We start from the raw sequence: 19,371 nt of genomic DNA on the forward strand, positions 1-19,371 counted from the left end.
TTCTGTTTATCTAGTTATTCCCCGAGTCCCTCTGGCAGGAAGAAAAGTACTGTTATCCTTGTTTTACAATAGATGAATGGAGGCAGGGGGAGGCTAATGGAGTTTCATGGGTTGTCTGTGGCAAATCAGAAAAATGAGCCTAGGTATCCTGTGGCTGGTGGCTGGTCTGATCTCTTGTTCAGTGGACACTGAGTGATTGCTTTGTTAAGAAATGACCTTAATCTACATTGTTGTTTATTGATATATTGATATATATCTTGACAGAAGTTTCCATGAAATCTTCCCCATACCCAACTTTTAAGTAATAATTAATTTGGGTTTACATGTAAAACTCTAATTTGGTAATAGTAATTTCCTCCGTAACAAACTTGCTGTATTTCAGAAAGATGAAACACTCTTTTTTTTTTTTTTACATGTGGTGATCAGTAACCTGCAGTGTTTTAAAAAATAAATTGACTAACATTATCAGAAACACTTGATTAACAATTTGCTTTAGATAATTTAAGTTAGTGTAAAAAAAAAAACTTTTCTTCCAGAAAAGTAATTTTAGTCATGCTTTCTATTTTGTGGTATTTAGTTGTCTTTTTAAGAGTCATTTTCATAGTGGTATAACCACTAAAGCAAGTGGAGATGGGAATTATTTATAACTATGTGTGTCTCTTAAACTAGGTGGGTTTTTTAATGACTAGCTGCTATAGACTGTAACTTGCATTTTTACTAGAGCACTTGTATAGAATAATATGCATTTATTTTTTGAAGGCAAATGCTTTTGAATAAGGAAAACTTTGATTTGCCTGACCTTTGTGAGGTAAATGTACTTAATATAAATGGTAAAACTTGGAACTGCAGATTTCATGAAATTGAACTTGGTGGGGGGGAATTTAAACATCATAATTTTAGATTTCAGAATTCAAGAGTTTTAATCCTAATTACTAGATGAAGATTTAGAAACTAGCCTTCTAATGCAGTTTAGGAATTGCATCTCTTTTGCCATGGATGGGAATCTTTGGAATGTGGTACGTTTCCTGCTCATCAGGTGAGGAGTCTTTCAGATTCATCGCTGGTGCTTGCATGACTTTTCTAAGTTGTAAATTCATTGAAGAAACAGACAAACTAAATATCCTGAAAAATGCCTTCATCTGGACTATGCTTCTATAATAATTGCCCTTTTCAAAATACAGAGTTGTGATTTTAAAACTCTGCAAGGTTTTGTAACTTCATATTTCATTAACTGCCAAAAAATCTTATTGAGAAAATATCTTTGGATAAAATTGTATTTGATATCCTTTTGCTCTCTCCTTTTTTCTGGATGTAAGTATACACACACAGAGGCATGCATGTACTTCTCTTCCACCACCACCCCTGCCCCCGTAAGTTTTATTACAATGATATTTGATATTTTGTCTTTTGCTATTGGTGTAACTGTTACCAGGAGATTTATTTTTTCTTACTCAAATAGTGTACAAACATTAATAAAAATGAATTAATCTTGATTAATATATAAAATGTAAACAAAATGTACTTAAGCTCAAGATTGATAAGAAAAAGCAACATCCTCTCTAAGCTAGTTATAGTGCTAAAGAAAATAGCTTATTTATTTTTCTGAAAAATAGTATCCCAAAGTCTAGCCTTTTAGCTGCTCAGTATGTCAACCTTGCTGTGGCGGCAGATTTTTCTTGCAGTTGAGAAGTTCTCAGGCATTTGAACATTCAAAACATAAAAGAAATCTTGTTCTTTTAAAAATGTCTGTTGCCTCCAAACATTTACTTATTAATGTTAGTAGACATCTGTTGTAGTAATTTCATTGCATTTCTGTTTTGTATTGTTGGAGGTCAGCAGCCCTTGTTCTCATTCCTTTTTTCCCCCTGTGCCCATTTCCTCATGAGCTGTTATACTGCTAATACTAAAATCATTTGTTTGTGACTCTTCTACAACTTTCTGTGGGCATGGGCAAGGAGTGACTTTCACTCCAGCTACCTGTCTGTTTAATATTAGTGTTAAAACTGTATATGCTGTATAATCTATGAACAACTCTGTTCCCCTTTAGATCTTTATATATATGCTGCATATGTGCTTTTTATGTCTGTCTCCATGTTTTTGGAGTGTTCTGTTGGATTGTAAGCTGTTAAATTCTGAGCTCTGCTAACTATAATAATATTTTATATGCAAAGTTATATCATGTGAGAACAAGATCTCAAATTTTTCACAGCTGGAAGAATGGCTTTTTTTTTCCCAGAAGGTGTTGTGCAAGGTTCCAGGAAGCTTTTCTAGAATTGGCAAAAGAGGACGGGAGTCCGAAACTTTCCAATCCTACTGGTTTGATCACTAACCATACTTTTCTCAGAGGAAGCATTGCCTGCTGTGAATGTGGAAATAGTATTACAGTATATAGTCCTTCCACTGATGTTCTAGTACTATAAAGTTTGAGAGTCATGCCTGATACTACTAGTTAAAATAACAAAGGAGCAGGAGGGGAGATACAGTAATGACTGAATGGGTCCCTAAATTTACATAGATGTATGTCCTTATGTGAATGTAAAACTTGTTCTTGTGTATCTTGGGTTTATTTTCCTTAAAATACATGACATTGCTGTAAAATGTAGTATCCTGGTATTACCAAGTTTTAAAAATAGTTTCTCTAGCTAGCAATAGAAGATGTATGTTCTCCTCCATGTACCCCAGTCTCTCAGAAGAACCTAAAGGATGCGATGGACACCCAAACAGTATAGCAGATCTAAAACCATGTTAATTTAGTCTTGTGTAGATTCCTTTTAAAGCTGGCTTTCCTTTATAGCAAACCTGACTTCTCCCCCCAACCAAAGAAAAGCATACTTCAGCTTAAATGCTGCGTTCTGTGTATTCAGGTTTTCTGTATAACTTATTCTTTCAGATAGGTTGGCTAGAGGAGGTGCTACTGCAGTCTTTGAACTCATTATGTGGGAGGATGCAGGTTCATATTAGAGCTAGTGGGTTTGACATCCAAGTTTAACTCTATGCTGCGGGGAAAAATAAGTCAGGCCTTCCTTTTGGATTGAGTGTTTCTGTATCACAGTTATGGGAACTTGGCAATAAGTGCATTAGCTTCACCTACCCTATCTCAGTTCAACTGCAGCCAGCTCAGTGCAGGCTACCTTACTCAGCTTCCGCTCATGTGGTTTTACTAGCATGTAAACACAAGTCCAGCTCAGAGATTCTCCCATGTTAAAATTATTTAGCAAATAGAAGGCAAGGGATGGTCTCGGACACTCCTGTGCAAGATGATTTTACCTGAGCTCAGGGGGAGTAACTAGTATCCAACAGAGGAGTACAAGAGAAATAGAGCCATTTGCTTGCACGTGTCCTTGAACCTCTAATAAGCAAATGATGGGCAGCTTCTTTTGTTGTGAAAAATATATGCACCTAGATTAAGTCTCTGTGTGTGTGTGTGTGTGTGTATATACACACACTCTGATTTTATTTTGACAGGAATCTTTTAATCCTACTGTGCAGTTGCATCTTGTTCATCAAGCTCCATTTAACATTCCTCATTACCTCTCAAAAAATGGATCAAGCCTTGGAGATTTGCTAATAGGCTTCTTCAAATATTATGCCACAGAATTTGAGTAAGTAATAAGGTCATCTTAGTGTTTTAGAATATGTAAAATTTTGATTCCTTCTATTCAATATATCAACACTTTATGACCCTTGAAGAGAAAAGAATACCAGTAATGCAGGAGTGATAACTGAGAGAGGAAATGAGTTAAAAGACTAAAGGACAATAGGAATGCTGATAAAGTGTCTGACATCTTTTGCTTAGCCAAGCAGATTATCCTGTAAAATAGCAGCTGAAAGTTAGATAGCTTTGTCCTTTAAAAATAGCTGGGTTTTGTTATATTACACTATTTTAAAACTGCATATCCCTGTGCGAGAAAGATCTATTCTTCTTAGGGGTAGTTTAAGGTATTGATTGTGATATGGAATTATTTGGACCTGAATAGCTGCACTTCTCTTCTGTCACCCTGTCCTGGTTCCGGCTGGGACAGAGTTAACTTTCTTCCCAGTAGCTTGGGGGGTGTGCTGTGTTTTGGGTTCGGTGTGAAAGGAGCGTTGATGGCCCATTGATGCTTTGGCTGTTGCTGGGTGCTGCTTGCACCGGGGAGGGGGAGCACAGCCGGGGTGGTGGACTCAGCTGGCCAATGGGGTATTCTATACCATGTGACATCATGCTCAGTATAAAAACCAGGTGTGTGGGGGGGCTCGCCCCCCGTTCGTGACACGCGGTCGGCAATCGGTGAGCAGTTGCATTGTGCATCGCCTGCTTTGTGTATTCTGTTGTTGTTGTTGTTCTCATTGTTATTATTACTGTTCTACTTAGTTTTATTTCAATTATTAAACTGTTTTAATCTCAACCCGGGAGCTTTCCTACTTGTGCCCTCCCGATTCTCTCCCCCATCCCACCGGAGGTGGGGGGTGAGCGAGCGGCTGCGTGGGGTTTATTTTTGCTGGCTGGGGTTAAACCACGACAGTCCTTTTTGGCGCCCAACATGGGGCAGTGAAGGGTTGAGATAACGACAGATTATTTAGAGCATATTAAGGAATTTATATCTGGTAACATATTAATTTGTTCTGCACCGTGCTCTTGTTTTTACTGTACCTGTTAAAGATTGGAGTTGGGTTATGTAGTCTGCTGTGCTCTGCAGTGATTAATGATGTTTTGCCTGGGAGATTTGTTACTAAAACGCTGGCATTGGGGGTTATCTGGTATTTGGGATTCGTAATTGTGGAGGAATCAATGCCTGAGAGTACAAGCAGTATCATAGCGTTGGTAAACAAGAAGCCATGGGAAGATGGAAAGTGAAAGAAGCCGTGGGAAAAAGGGAGATAAGAGGTGGCAGTTAACGGTTCTGAGGGCGTGACAAAGATAAGGAAATTAGAGGAAGAGTGTCGAGATGACCTTTGCTTAGGGGATGTACTAGGGAATTCTTTGAAGTGTATACGTGGCATAATGTGAGGTATAAAAAGGCCCTTGTGCTGTATAATAAAGGATTTTTCGTCTTCGTCTTCGTGCCCACTCAGACGGAGTCCGTGTCCTTACTCGCCACAAATGGCGCCCGAACAGGGACCGGGACATTCTGTCTGAAGGGCCATAAAGTCAGCAATTGTCGATCCGGTGGCGAGCCCCGCTGAACTGCCAAAGCTGTTGAAAAGAAACAGGAAAAAAGCCGCTGGAAGAAGACGGGATAAAAGCTGTTGAAAAGAAACAGGAACGAAAGCTGTTGAAAAGAAACAGGAACGAAAGCTGTTGAAGAGAAACAAAAAAAAAAAAAAGCCGTTGAAAGGAAACGGGAGAAGAGCTGTTGAAAGGAAACAGGATAGTGACGTCGAATCGTCTCTGCAGAACAGAGTCATAAATGGCTGCAGTCCCCGCTACCATTGCAGCAATTGCCGAAATGTAGCGTGACCCCTTTGGACGCTCTAACGGTCTTCACGGATGGGTCCGGGCGTACGGATCGAGGACCAAGATGGGTACCAGCGCGGTCCGTCAAGCCATCTTTTTCGCCGTTGTCGCAAGCGTAAGCACGTTATGGGCCCCATCACAGCCCAAAGAGAACATCTGGATCACCCTTGCGAATCAGACAGGCCAGAAGACCATTTGCCTTTTGCTCTTGTAACCTGGAGATCCTTTTTTCCACCTGCTTAGTGGGACTCCCATGGAACAATTGGACCCTAGGTCTCACGGAGCCGCATGCAACACTTTGTAGTGGCGGCCGCAATGTGACTGATAATTGGGACGGATGTTTGGTGTACCATCCGCCCTGAGCGTAGAGCCACAAGAGATAGAATTATTGGGGCTTGGTAAAATGGGTAATGAGTTTGACTGAACTGGGAATTATACGTTTGATTGTATTCGTATGTAATCTTGTGTGTGTACTATGTTTATTACAATGTGTGAGATGAATAATAGAAAAGTCAGTTAGCTTAGTGTTTGTTGTAAAAGAAAAAGGGGGAGATGTGGAGGAATCAATGCCTGAGAGTACAAGCAGTATCATAGCGTTGGTAAACAAGAAGCCATGGGAAGATGGAAAGTGAAAGAAGCCGTGGGAAAAAGGGAGATAAGAGGTGGCAGTTAACGGTTCTGAGGGCGTGACAAAGATAAGGAAATTAGAGGAAGAGTGTCGAGATGACCTTTGCTTAGGGGATGTACTAGGGAATTCTTTGAAGTGTATACGTGGCATAATGTGAGGTATAAAAAGGCCCTTGTGCTGTATAATAAAGGATTTTTCGTCTTCGTCTTCGTGCCCACTCAGACGGAGTCCGTGTCCTTACTCGCCACAGTAATGAAGCCGTTTCTGCATTTTGGGTACCACCTCATGGAGACCATTAGCAATTACACCTTTTCCTCCGAGAGATTTTTTATGGAGGAAATAGAGAATGGCACCCTCGCTACCTTTCTCTGTGATGTCATCTCCTTTGTTAAAATAACTTGCCAGTACCTTGAACATCCCTGGGTAGTTAAGATACATCTATTGGTACTCCTTGGGAATATTGTTGCGGTTTTATCCAAGGTTAGTAAGCAATTCAAGAATGTCATCCAGAGATCTGCCCCAAGCCTGGATAGTTATGAGTGGCAGGGTGAGTGGGATAGCATGGGCAAATGCCTAGGACAATGGGCACCCCCAGTGTTCTGGAACTTTACCCCTGAGCAAGTGCAGAACCCTGAAAAATTAGTAGAATATTTGGAAAAAGTATGCTGTCACCCTGGCCATTCTAGGGAGACGCAAATCACTGCAATGTGCTGGGGCCTGGCCGATGCCTACCGAGCCCTGTTTAACACCACTCAGAACCCCCAAGGGGAAGGAAACGTCTCTGCAGCTGATGACAAAGCAACAGGCCCTGTGGCTACCCCACCCCCCACGGCAGGCACAGCGGCTCCCCCACCCCCCAGGGCAGGCATGGCAGCTACTCCGCCCCCTGCGACAGAGAACCAACCCATGCCGGTATCAGTCGCCCCTATACAAAAAAGAAAATGCACAAGAAAATCAGCTCGTCTAGTAAGGGATGAAGATGAACCAGGGCCATCACGAGAACAGGAGGAGGAGGAAGCAGAACCCGTAAATGAGATGGTGACCACCCGATCCCTATCTCTGGGTGAGCTGCGAGATATGCGGAAAGACTTCAGCCGTCATCCAGGCGAGCACATTGTCACCTGGCTGCTCCGATGCTGGGATAACGGGGCCAGTAGCCTGGAATTAGAGGGTAGGGAAGCCAAGCAGCTGGGATCCCTTGCTAGGGAAGGGGGCATTGACAAAGCGATTGGATAAGGGGCACAAGTCCTCAGCCTCTGGAGGTGACTCCTGTCAGGTGTGAAGGAAAGGTATCTCTTCAAGGAAGATGTTATATGCCACCCAGGCAAGTGGACCACCATGGAGAGAGGTATCCAATACCTGAGGGAATTAGGCGTCCTGGAAGTGATTTATGATGACCTGAACAACGAGCAGTTACCCAAAGACCCAGATGAAGTAAAATGCACCCGACCCATGTGGCGGAAGTTTGTACGGAGTGCACCAGCGTCACATGCAAACTCATTGGCAGTAATGACCTGGAGAGATGGAGAGGAACAAACAGTGGATGAACTGGCTGGCCAACTCTGGCCATATGAAGAAAGTCTCTCGTCCTCCCTACGGGCCTGTGTCTCTGCTGTGGAGAAACTGTCTCAGGAGGTCCAGCAACTCAAAGAGGATATGTCCTGCTCCCCACCTGCACGGGCCAGTATCTCAGCCATTAGGAGCAAGCGTCCCTCTGCTCAAGAGAGGAGACATCGTGGGTACATGCCCTGGGGCACCCTGTGGTTTTACCTGCGTGACCACGGAGAGGACATGAGGAAGTGGGATGGAAAACCTACCTCAGTCCTACAGGCATGGGTAAGTGAGTTGCAAGGAAAAACAACGACAAAAGGGGGTTCTTCCAGGAAAACTGCTGCTCCAGTCTCCAGTGAGCAGTTCCCCAGACAGAGTAGAAGGGCTGATCCCACTTCTGACTTTAAAAAAGGGACTTCTGATTCATACTTACAAGAGGTGGGTAGCGAATATGATGATCAGGACTAGAGGGGCCCTGCCTCCGGCCAGGTGGAGGAAAGGGACAACCGGGTTTACTGGACTGTGTGGATTCGATGGCCTGGCACATCAGACCCACAGGAGTATAAGGGTCTCGTAGACACCGGTGCACAGTGTACCCTGATGCCATCAAGCTATAAAGGGGCAGAACCCATTTGTATTTCTGGAGTGACAGGGGGATCCCAAGAGTTAACTGTATTGGAGGCCGAAGTGAGCCTAACCGGGAATGAGTGGCAGAAGCACCCCATTGTGACTGGCCCAGAGGCTCCGTGCATCCTTGGCATAGACTACCTCAGGAGAGGGTATTTCAAGGACCCAAAAGGATACCGGTGGGCTTTTGGTATAGCTGCCCTGGAGACGGAGGAAATTAAACAGCTGTCCACCTTGCCCGGTCTCTCGGAGGACCCTTCTGTTGTGGGGTTGTTGAGGGTTGAAGAACAAGAAGTACCAATCGCTACCACAACAGTGCATCGGCGGCAATACCGCACCAACCGAGACTCCCTGATCCCCATCCATGAGCTGATTCGTCGACTGGAGAGCCAAGGAGTGATCAGCAAGACTCGCTCACCCTTTAACAGTCCCATATGGCCAGTGCGAAAGTCTAATGGAGAGTGGAGACTAACAGTAGACTACCGTGGCCTGAACAAAGTCACGCCGCCACTGAGTGCTGCCGTGCCGGACATGCTAGAACTTCAATACGAACTGGAGTCAAAGGCAGCCAAGTGGTACGCCACAATTGACATTGCTAATGCCTTCTTCTCCATCCCTTTGGCGGCAGAGTGCAGGCCACAGTTTGCTTTCACTTGGAGGGGCGTCCAGTACACCTGGAACCGACTGCCCCAGGGGTGGAAACACAGCCCTACCATTTGCCATGGACTGATCCACACCACACTGGAACAGGGGGAGGCTCAGGAACACCTGCAATACATCGATGACATCATTGTATGGGGCAACACTGCAGAAGTAGTTTTTGAGAAAGGGGAGAGAATAGTCCAAATCCTTCTGAAGGCTGGTTTTGCCATAAAACAAAGTAAGGTCAAGGGACCTGCACAGGTAATCCAGTTTTTAGGAATAAAATGGCAAGATGGACGTCGTCAGATCCCAATGGATGTGATCAATAAAATAACAGCCATGTCCCCACCAATTAGCAAAAAGGAAACACAAGCTTTCTTAGGTGTTGTGGGTTTTTGGAGAATGCATATTCCAGATTACAGTCAAATCGTAAGCCCTCTCTACCACGTGACCAGGAAGAAGAACGACTTCAAATGGGGCCCTGAGCAACGACAAGCCTTTGAACAAGTTAAATGGGAGATAGTTCATACAATAGCCCTTGGGCCAGTCCAGGCAGGACAAGATGTAAAGAATGTGCTCTACACCACAGCCGGGGAGAATGGCCCTACCTGGAGCCTCTGGCAGAAAGCACCAGGGGAGACTCGAGGTCGACCCTTAGGGTTCTGGAGTCGGGGATACAGAGGATCCGAGGCCCGCTACACTCCAACTGAGAAGGAGATATTGGCAGCATATGAAGGGGTTCGAGCTGCTTCGGAAGTGGTTGGTACTGAAGCACAGCTCCTCCTGGCACCCCCACTGCCGGTGCTGGGCTGGATGTTCCAAGGGAGGGTCCCCTCTACACATCATGCAACCGATGCTACGTGGAGTAAGTGGGTCGCGCTGATCACACAACGGGCCTGAATAGGAAACCCCAGTCGCCCAGGAATCTTGGAATATCCCCAGAGGAGGAGGTGACGTGTGCTGAAGAGGCCCCACTGTATAACAAACTACCAGAAAATGAGAAGCAATATGCCCTGTTCACTGATGGGTCCTGTCGCCTTGTGGGAAAGCATCGGAGATGGAAAGCTGCGGTATGGAGTCCTATATGACAAGTCGCAGAAACTGCTGAAGGAGAAGGTGAATCAAGTCAGTTTGCAGAGGTGAAAGCCATCCAGCTGGCCTTGGACATTGCTGAATGAGAAAAATGGCCAGTACTTTATCTTTATACTGACTCATGGATGGTGGCAAATGCCCTGTGGGGGTGGTTGCAGCAGTGGAAGCAGAACAACTGGCAGCGCAGAGGTAAACCCATCTGGGCTGCTGCATTGTGGCAAGATATTGCTGCCCGAGTAGAGAACCTGGTTGTAAAAGTACGTCACGTAGATGCTCACGTACCCAAGAGTCGGGCCCCTGAAGAACACCAAAACAACCAGCAGGTGGACCAGGCTGCTAAGATTGAAGTGGCTCAGGTGGATCTGGACTGGCAACAGAAGGGTGAATTATTTATAGCTTGGTGGGCCCATGACACCTCAGGCCACCAAGGAAGAGATGCAACATATAGATGGGCTCGTGATCGAGGGGTGGACTTAACCATGGACACTATTGCACAGGTTATCCATGAATGTGAAACGTGCGCTGCAATCAAGCAAGCGAAGTGAGTAAAGCCTCTTTGGTATGGAGGACGACGGTTGAAATATAAATATGGGGAGGCCTGGCAGATTGATTATATCACACTCCCACAGACCCGACAAGGCAAGCGCTATGTGCTCGCCATGGTGGAAGCAAGCACCGGATGGCTGGAAACATACCCTGTGCCCCATGCCACCTCCAGGATCACCATCCTGGGCCTTGAAAAGCAAGTCCTATGGCGACATGGCACCCCAGAAAGAATTGAGTCAGACAACGGGACTCATTTCCGAAACACCCTCATAGACACCTGTGATGTAGTAGGTACAGTATCTACTATTCCATACTGCTTGCTTCTGTAATTCTACTGTTCGCTTCTGTAATTCTGAACAATGAAGACTTGTTGCTTAGAAATTAGGTAACTAGCAGGTGTTGTGTTTGCAGGTGTGTAGAATTGTAACCAGTCTAAATTGTGTATCCTGGAAGCATTGTTAGGCTCTAGTGAAGAATAACCTTGGAAACTATAAACAAACGTGGTCCAAGTATGGCTCAGGGACAAATTGCGACCCTATAAGATAAAGAGGAAATAAGTTCATGAAGAGTTCACTACCCTAACGACCACCAGAGACCACCCGAGACCCTCAAGGAGACCCTAAAGGCTTTAGTGCGCATGTGTCTAGGATGACGTAATATTATAATTAGTTCTCAGAAATTTATTGAATATGTAAAAGAGAAATTTAAAATATGTATGATGAGAAGCATGGATATAAACAGAAATGTGATTAGACCAGGTGTGCTTGATTTGTGGCAAGTCCGCCGAGCACCCAGGCCTGAATAAAACAATATCTCTCCTGAGCGTGTGGAATTGGTTACTTGCACGCCGGGCACGAATCCACTTTTCGGACAACACCTGGGCCAAAGAGCATGGCATTGAGTGGGTCTATCACATCCCCTACCATGCACCAGCCTCTGGGAAAATCGAACGATACAACAGGCTGCTAAAGACAACACTGAGGGCAATGGGTGGTGGGACATTCAAGCACTGGGACACACGTTTAGCAAAAGCCACCTGGTTAGTCAACACCAGGGGATCTGTCACTCGAGCTGGCCCTGCCCAATCCAAACCCTTACGTACTGTAGAGGGGGATAAAGTCCCTGTCGTGCATATGAGAAATATGCTGGGGAAGACAGTCTGGGTTACTCCTGCTTCTGGCAAGGGAAAACCCATTCGTGGGATTGCTTTTGCTCAAGGACCTGGGTGCACTTGGTGGGTAATGCGAAAGGATGGGGAAGTCTGGTGTGTACCTCAAGGGGATTTGATTTTGGGTGAAAATAGCCAATGAACTTAATTGTATGATGTTAATTACTGTATAATACTGTATGTCATCACTTCTATGGTTACCATATGCCATATTAACAGTATTATAGTAAGAATCACCCAGATTAATGTAGAATGAACTCCGATGAAACTGAGCAAGGTGCAAGGATGATAGAACCAGACGAGCGCCCAGAACTGGCCTCTGCATGCAACAGTCCAACACCACACACCATCTATCCTGCCCTGAAAGACTGTTACAACAGATGGAACCCAAAGTCATGGACTAAATGAACTCAATGGACTTTTTAGAGGGATGGCCCATGGACTAAGGGAATGATATCTCTGTGTGTATATATATCAAAAGGCAGGAAAAGTAGTGGTGACTAATTGGAAGGTATGGGAAAATGTGAGACCTGGGCATGATGTAGATGGTATAGAATAAGGGGTGGATATTGTCCTGGTTCCGGCAGGGACAGAGTTAACTTTCTTCCCAGTAGCTTGGGGGGTGTGCTGTGTTTTGGGTTCGGTGTGAAAGGAGCGTTGATGGCCCATTGATGCTTTGGTTGTTGCTGAGTGGTGCTTACACCGGGGAGGGGGAGCACAGCCGGGGTGGTGGACCCAGCTGGCCAATAGGGTATTCTATACCATGTGACATCATGCTCAGTATAAAAACCAGGTGTGTGGGGGGGCTCGCCCCCATTCGTGACCGCGGTCGGTGGTAGGTGAGTAGTTGCATTGTGCATCGCCTGCTTTGTGTATTCTGTTATTGTTGTTGTTCTCATTGTTATTATTACTGTTCTACTTAGTTTTATTTCAATTATTAAACTGTTTTTATCTCAACCCGGGAGCTTTCCTACTTGTGCCCTCCTGATTCTCTCCCCCATCCCACCGGTGGCGGGGTGAGCGAGCGGCTGCGTGGGGTTTATTTTTGCTGGCTGGGGTTAAACCACGACACACCCCAAGTCAGTGGAGATAACTGACCAGGTGGCTCTTTACTTTGACTATAACATACATGAATATAGGCCATACCTAGTGAGGAGAAGTAGTAGAAGCTAAAATTGTGAGGGAATCTGAGAAAGCTGTAGATTGTGAACATTTTGCCAAATTGTCACTCGAATTTCTTACAAAAATTGCTTGTCCATGTAAAACATCAAATGGCTGTATTTAAATAAGCCTAAAGATCTTCTAAATAACTTGTTTCTGAGGCAGTTGGTTTATACATGTTGTTGTCCTGTGTATGTGCATCATATCTATTTCCTGGAAGGAGAACAAAATATGTAACTGCTGGATATTCATTATCATTTTTGAAGTGTTCATATTTTACTTCAGTGTAAGAAATGAGTGATCATGAAATCCTTAAATGAAAACATCGCTGGGGCATGCACCACATGTGGAATACGTAAGCTAAATCCATATGGCCTGTGGCAATTCATGAACTAATTGCACTTTTTGTATGTTTAAGTCTGATTCTGAGAGATTTTCACATAAAGGATTTTCCTTCAACAATCTCTGCAAATAAGGGAACGGTCTTTTGTCCTAAAAGTTCCTCCTGAGTACCTGTCTTTTCAGCTGGCAAGGTGCTGTTTGCTAAACAGGTAAATTAAACACCGCTGGAGGATATCCTCAAGTTCCTAATTTATGTGGGACACTAGATGCATCCTTTACTACTCATCTGTATAACGAGTTGTTAATCTTCTCATATATAAAAGAGGTCTAATTAGTAAATATCTTTTACACTGAAGTTGTGGTTTCTGGTTTGCCTGTGCAAACTAGCAAGGAAGGTCTTGCCCAAATGCAGGAAAAATACCTAATTTGATTTTCCTGGTTTGGGTACTTGTCAATACAGAGTCAAGAGCAGATTTCTGCATAAATCAGTAGCTGGTCCCTGTGTTCTCTTACTTTAAGGGAAGATTTTTTTTTTTGTCTGCTGTTAGACATGCAGGATATACTAAGAAGTATGAAGACTAACAATGCTGCAATATCAGTACTTGAACTGATGGTAATATATTAATATTATCTTTTGTGATGATCATATATAAAGAAAAAATTTTACCTCAATTTAATTGCAGAGGCATGGGGGAGCTTCTGGTTAAAACAAAGCTTGAAAAGGTGGAGAATGAAGATAGGATAGTTGCTGAAGTCAAGGGAAGAAAAGATTTTAAAACAAACAATAAAAGAATATCTGGCTAGTTTTTTCCAGAGTTAAGTACCTTTTAAATATTTAAATATTTGACTGGTGATATTCTGTTGTAAAAACAAACAAAAAAGACCCTGTAAAAAAATAGTCATTAGGATTCCTGTATTGAAAATGTTACATAGCTGAGAAGTCATATCAGGAAATGACGCACCTAATGCAGCAACCTATATTATCTTTAACTTTTTCTACTATAGAAATAAAACTTAGTCAGTTGTACTGTTTACTTGACCATCTGTGTATCCCTGATAATTATAATTCCTGTTTGAAAGGAGCAGAGTGTGTGTCTTGAAGATACCAAAATTCTGATAGTTTCATAAAAACTGGTAATTGGCTGGAAAAGAGAAACTCAAATTAATGCCCATGCAGAGGAAAAGGCGGGCAGAATGTGGTGTTTAAACATTTTTTGTGTGTGTGATAGCCAGCCAACAAGAACAAATAGTGTCACGCTATCCACGGTATATGTTATCTTTGCTTTGAGGTTGCTGATGGAAACATTATAGGTGGGAATGAGGATAAGAGTTAAATAAACACAACACAGGGCTCTGTTAGTTTTGCCTTTCATGGAAGAACTAGTATTTTACTTCTGAATCATAGAATAGTTTGGATTGGAAGGGACCTTTAAAGGTCATCTAGTCCAACCCCCCTGCCGTGGGCAGGGACATCTTCCACTAGATCAGGTTGCTCAGAGCCCCGTCCAACCTGACCTTGAACGTTTCCAGGGATGGGGCATCTACCACCTCTCTGGGCAACCTGTTCCATTGTCACACCACCCTCACAGTAAAGAATTTCTTCCTTATATCTAGTCTGAATCTACCCTCTTTTAGTTTAAAACCATTACCCCTTGTCATAGAATCATTAAGGTTGGAAAAGACCTCTAAGATCTCTAATTGTCCTGTTGCTACAGGCCCTATTAAAAAGTCTGTCTCCATCTTTCTTATAAGCCCCCTTTAAGTATTGAAAGGCTGAAATAAAGTCGCCCCAGAGCCTTCTCTTCTCCAGGCTAAACAACCCCAACTCTTTCGTCCTGTCCTCATAGGGGAGGTGCTCCAGCCTCCTGATCATCTTTGTGGCCCTCCTCTGGACCTGCTCGAGCAGGTCCATGTCTGTCTTATGCTGGGGGCCCCAAAGCTGAACACAGTACTTGTGGGGTCTCACGAGAGTGGAGTAGAGGGGGAGAATCACCTCCCTCGACTTGCTAGCCACACTTCTTTTTATGCAGCCCAGGATACGGTTGGCCTTCTGGGCTGTGAGCGCACATTGCCGGCTCATGTCCAGTTTTTCATCCACCAGTACCCCCAAGTCCTTCTCGGCAGGGCTGCTCTCGATCCACTTATCGCCCAGCCTGTATCCATATTTGGGATTGCCCTGACCCAGGTGCAGGACCTTGCACTTGGCCTTGTTGAACCTCATGAGGTTCACACGGGCCCACTTCTCAAGCTTGTCCAGGTCCCTCTGGATGGCATCCCTTCCCTCTAGAGTGTCAACCACACCACTCAGCTTGGTGTCATCTGCAAACTTGCTGAGGGTGCACTCAATCCCACTGTCTATGTCACTGATGAAGATGTTAAATAATACTGGTCCCAATATGGACCCCTGAGGGACACCACTCGTCACTGGTCTCCACCCGGACATCGAGCCATTGACCGCAACTCTTTGAGTGCAACCATCCAGCCAATTCCTTATCCACTGAGTGGTCCACCCATCAAATCCATGTCTCTCCATTTTAGAGACAAGGATGTTGTGTCAAATGCTTTGTACAAGTCCAGGTAGATGATGTCAGTTGCTCTTCCCTTATCCACCAATGCTGTAACGCCATCGTAGAAGGCCACCAAATTTGTCAGGCACGATTTGCCCTTAGTGAAGCCACGTTGGCTGTCACCAATCACCTCTCTGTTTTCCATGTGCCTTAGCATAGTTTAGAGGAGGATCTGCTCCATGATCTTGCTGGGCACAGAGGTGAGACTGACTGGCCTGTAGCATTTAAAAATGGGGGTTATGTTTCCCCTTCTCCAGTCACTGGGAACTTCACCAGTCTGCCACGACTTTTCAAATATAATGGAGAGTGGCTTAGCAACTTCATCTGCCAGTTCCCTCAGGACCCTTGGATGCATCTCATCAGGTCCCATGGACTTGTGCACATTCAGGTTCCTTAGATGGTCTTGAAACTGATCTTCTCCTACGGTGGGCGGCTCTTCATTCTCCCAGTCCCTGCCTTTGGATTCTGTGAATTGGGCAGCGTGGCTAGAGCACTTGCCAGTGAAGACCAAGGCAAAAAAGTTTTTGAGTACCTCAGCCTTCTCCATGTCAGTTGTAGCCAGGTCTCCCATTTTGCTCATTGCGGGGGTACAGTTTCTTTCATCTTCCTTTGTTGTCCTATGTACCTGAAGAAACCCTTCTTGTTATTTTTCACATCCCTAGCCAAGTTCAGCTCCAGCTGTGCCTTGGCTTTCCTGATCCCCTCCCTGCACTCTCGGGCCATATCCCTATAATCTCCCCAGGATGTATATCCCTGCCTCCACTGCCTATGCATTTTGGTTTTGTGTTTTAGTTTGGCTAAGAGGTCTTGACTTAGCCAAGCTGGCCTCCTGCCTCCCCTGCCCAACTTCTTGCACATCGGGATTGAGAGCTCTTGCGCCCTAAGAAAAATGTCTTTAAATATCTCCCAGCTCTCATTCGCTCCTTTGCCTCTGAGGGCAGTTTCCCAAGGGATCCCATGCACTAGCGCCCTAAACAGCCAAAAGTTTGCCTTTCTGAGGTTTAGGGTCCTGACCCTACTTTTTACCTGTCCTGTACCCCTCAAGATTGAGAATTCTACCAGGGCATGATTGCTGCAGCCCAGGCTACCTCCAGTCTTGACCTCTCCGATAAGTTCTTCTGCATTAGTGAGCAACAGGTCCAGCAGTGCCTCTCCTCTGGTTGGGCTCTCCATCACCTGTACTAGGAAGTTGTCCTCAATGCACTCCAGTAGTTTCCTGGACTGCTTGCAGTTCGCTGTGCCGCTTTTCCAGCAGATGTCTGGGTGGTTGAAGTCCCCTATCAGGATCAGGGCCTGCAAGCGTGATGATTCCTGCAGTTGAAGAAAGAACTCTTCATCAACCTCCTCTCCTTGATCGGGTGGCCTGTAGTAGACACCAACCACAAAGTTTCCTTTGTTGGCTTGGTCTCTAATTTTCACCCGTAAGCTCTTGACCTGCACATTGCTGTTCTTCAAAGATAGCTCTGTGCAATTAATCCTACTTTTGGCATAGAGGGCAACTCCCCCACCTCTCCTTCCTTGCCTGTCCCTTCTGAATGGTTTATAGCTGTCAATCACAGCACTCCGATTGTGCGATTCATCCCACCAAGTTTCTGTGATAGCAATCAGGTCGTAGTTTTCCATCTGGGCAGCAGCTACCAGCTCCTCCTGTTTGTTTCCCATGCTGTGTGCATTGGTATAGAGGCACTTCAGCTGGGCTATTGGCCACATCCCCTTTTTAGAGGAGCTTGCCCTAATTCCCTTGAGGCAATTCACAGGTGTTTCCCTGTTGCTTCCTAATGCCTCAACAGCCCCTGGCTCTTCTCTAGTGCTTAGAACTTCATCCCCTTCCCCTGCTAAATCTAGTTTAAAGCTCTGTTTATAAGTCCAGCTAGCTTGTTGCCCAGGATGCTCTTGACCCGCTTGGTCAGTTGAGCCCCGTTAGCTGTTAACAGGCCTGGTTTTTCGAAGGTATGCCCAAGATCGTAAAAGCTGAGACCTTGAGCATGGCACCAGCTATGCAGCCAGTCATTCACCTGTTCAATTCATCCCCTTTTTCTTGAACACCCATTATTTTACTTCATGTAGTGAATAATATTTAATGGCAAGATGGGCCCAAAAAGTAGGGCACAAAGGAAGAAACAAGTGCCTTGCATGCTGTGCAGCCATAAATAAGTTTATCTCCTTGTGCTGTGTTGTTTTGTTTTTGTTTTTTCCCCCCTTATGCTATTAATCTGCTTTGTTTATTTAGACTATAAACTCTTTCAGAAGAGAATTGTTGATTACCATGTATTTATACCGTGCCCATTCCACAGTCTGAGTCTGGGATTTTTGCTGTGTCCGTAGGAAGTAATATTTCTCCCCCTTCATAAATTACCAGAAATGTGATTTGGAAACTGCTGCATATATTGGACTTGCACACTACATATGGCAAAGCTTGATTTGCTGACACGGTTGTATAATTAGCTTGCCATAGAGTTCAAGTCTGCATTAATGTTTCACATGATACAGTTGGCTAAAAGTATACTTATAACTCAGTTTTAACTTTCACTATTATCAAAGCTCCACTGATCATGCAGTGAATGTGACAGAGTATAAAAATGTATGGAGGTGTTCTCAAAAGAAAGTATTTGGAAACTGGTCCGTGTTTACCAGGCCCTCTGAAGAGAGTGTCTGATTTCACTTCTGCAGCTGTGAGTGAAGGCAGCAGGTTTTCACTTGGCTGTTTCTCTACAAAGCGAGACCTTGAAGCGAAGGCCTTGCTCCCCTGAAGATACTACTAGGGAACCTCGAGATTGTCCTTTGGGACTACTTCTCTTGGATTTATTGTTTCAGGTTATGTAATGGTTGTTTAAGATCATTCATTGATTAAGTTGTATTTGGTGGACATGATAAAAGATCAATTATGTTATCGTGACAAAATATAAAATACGATTGCTTACGGCTCTCTTCAGGGCAGAATTGGTCAGGTAATAAAGTGATCATATTTTTTAATTGAACTATATTGAATTAAATATGCTTGCAATTTGTACCCATCTTAATGTGTTTCTGCAAGTAGCTTTGGCTTATAAGAATGCTCTGGAAAATATAAGCTTTTATATCTATTTGTAGTGTGTTCATACACACTTACACCTGGAAATCGCTGGTCTTTTTCTTTCAAATTCTTGCCTTCTCCATGAGGAGCACGTACCTAATGCAGGCAGTGATCCCAGAAATAACTGATGATTGAGAAAGCTGTTCAAATGGTTATTGTTAACTTATGGATTGAAAGTGTATATGCGGAGAATATTCACTTTGCATTGGCAATAATGAAGTTGTTGTGTGCAAGCCAAAATGGTTAAAATCAATACACAAATAACTTGCTGTTGGTAATTAATTTCTAGTTCAGATTTTGGTACTAAGGCAGGGTTAGTGAAGGTTTAATGATACTATTAGTTAAAGTAGTTGTTTTCAAGTTTAAATACAAAGCTGTTTAAATAGCTAGAAATGTAACTTTTTTTTTGTTCCTTCTTGCTAAACCAGTGTATTATGAACACATTTATTTTTTGCTGAGGAATTAAGCCAGGTAGAAAGAAAGAAGTCAAGAGAAGAATTACATGTTTGAAGTGAAACAATACTGCTTGTTTTAACC

General features: G+C 44.0%; 1 protein-coding gene across 1 annotated transcript in view; it reads left to right on the forward strand.

Moving 5' to 3' along the window:
• The window catches only part of LOC142075040 (poly(A) RNA polymerase GLD2-like), a 57,601-nt gene that overhangs the window by 29,563 nt on the left and 8,667 nt on the right, over positions 1-19,371 (forward strand). The window contains 1 exon segment of the mRNA XM_075136036.1: positions 3,466-3,602. Within this exon segment, the coding sequence (XP_074992137.1) occupies positions 3,466-3,602 (137 nt within the window).

The sequence above is a fragment of the Calonectris borealis genome, chromosome W, assembly GCF_964195595.1.
Source record: "Calonectris borealis chromosome W, bCalBor7.hap1.2, whole genome shotgun sequence".
NCBI classification, from domain to species: Eukaryota; Metazoa; Chordata; class Aves; order Procellariiformes; family Procellariidae; genus Calonectris; species Calonectris borealis.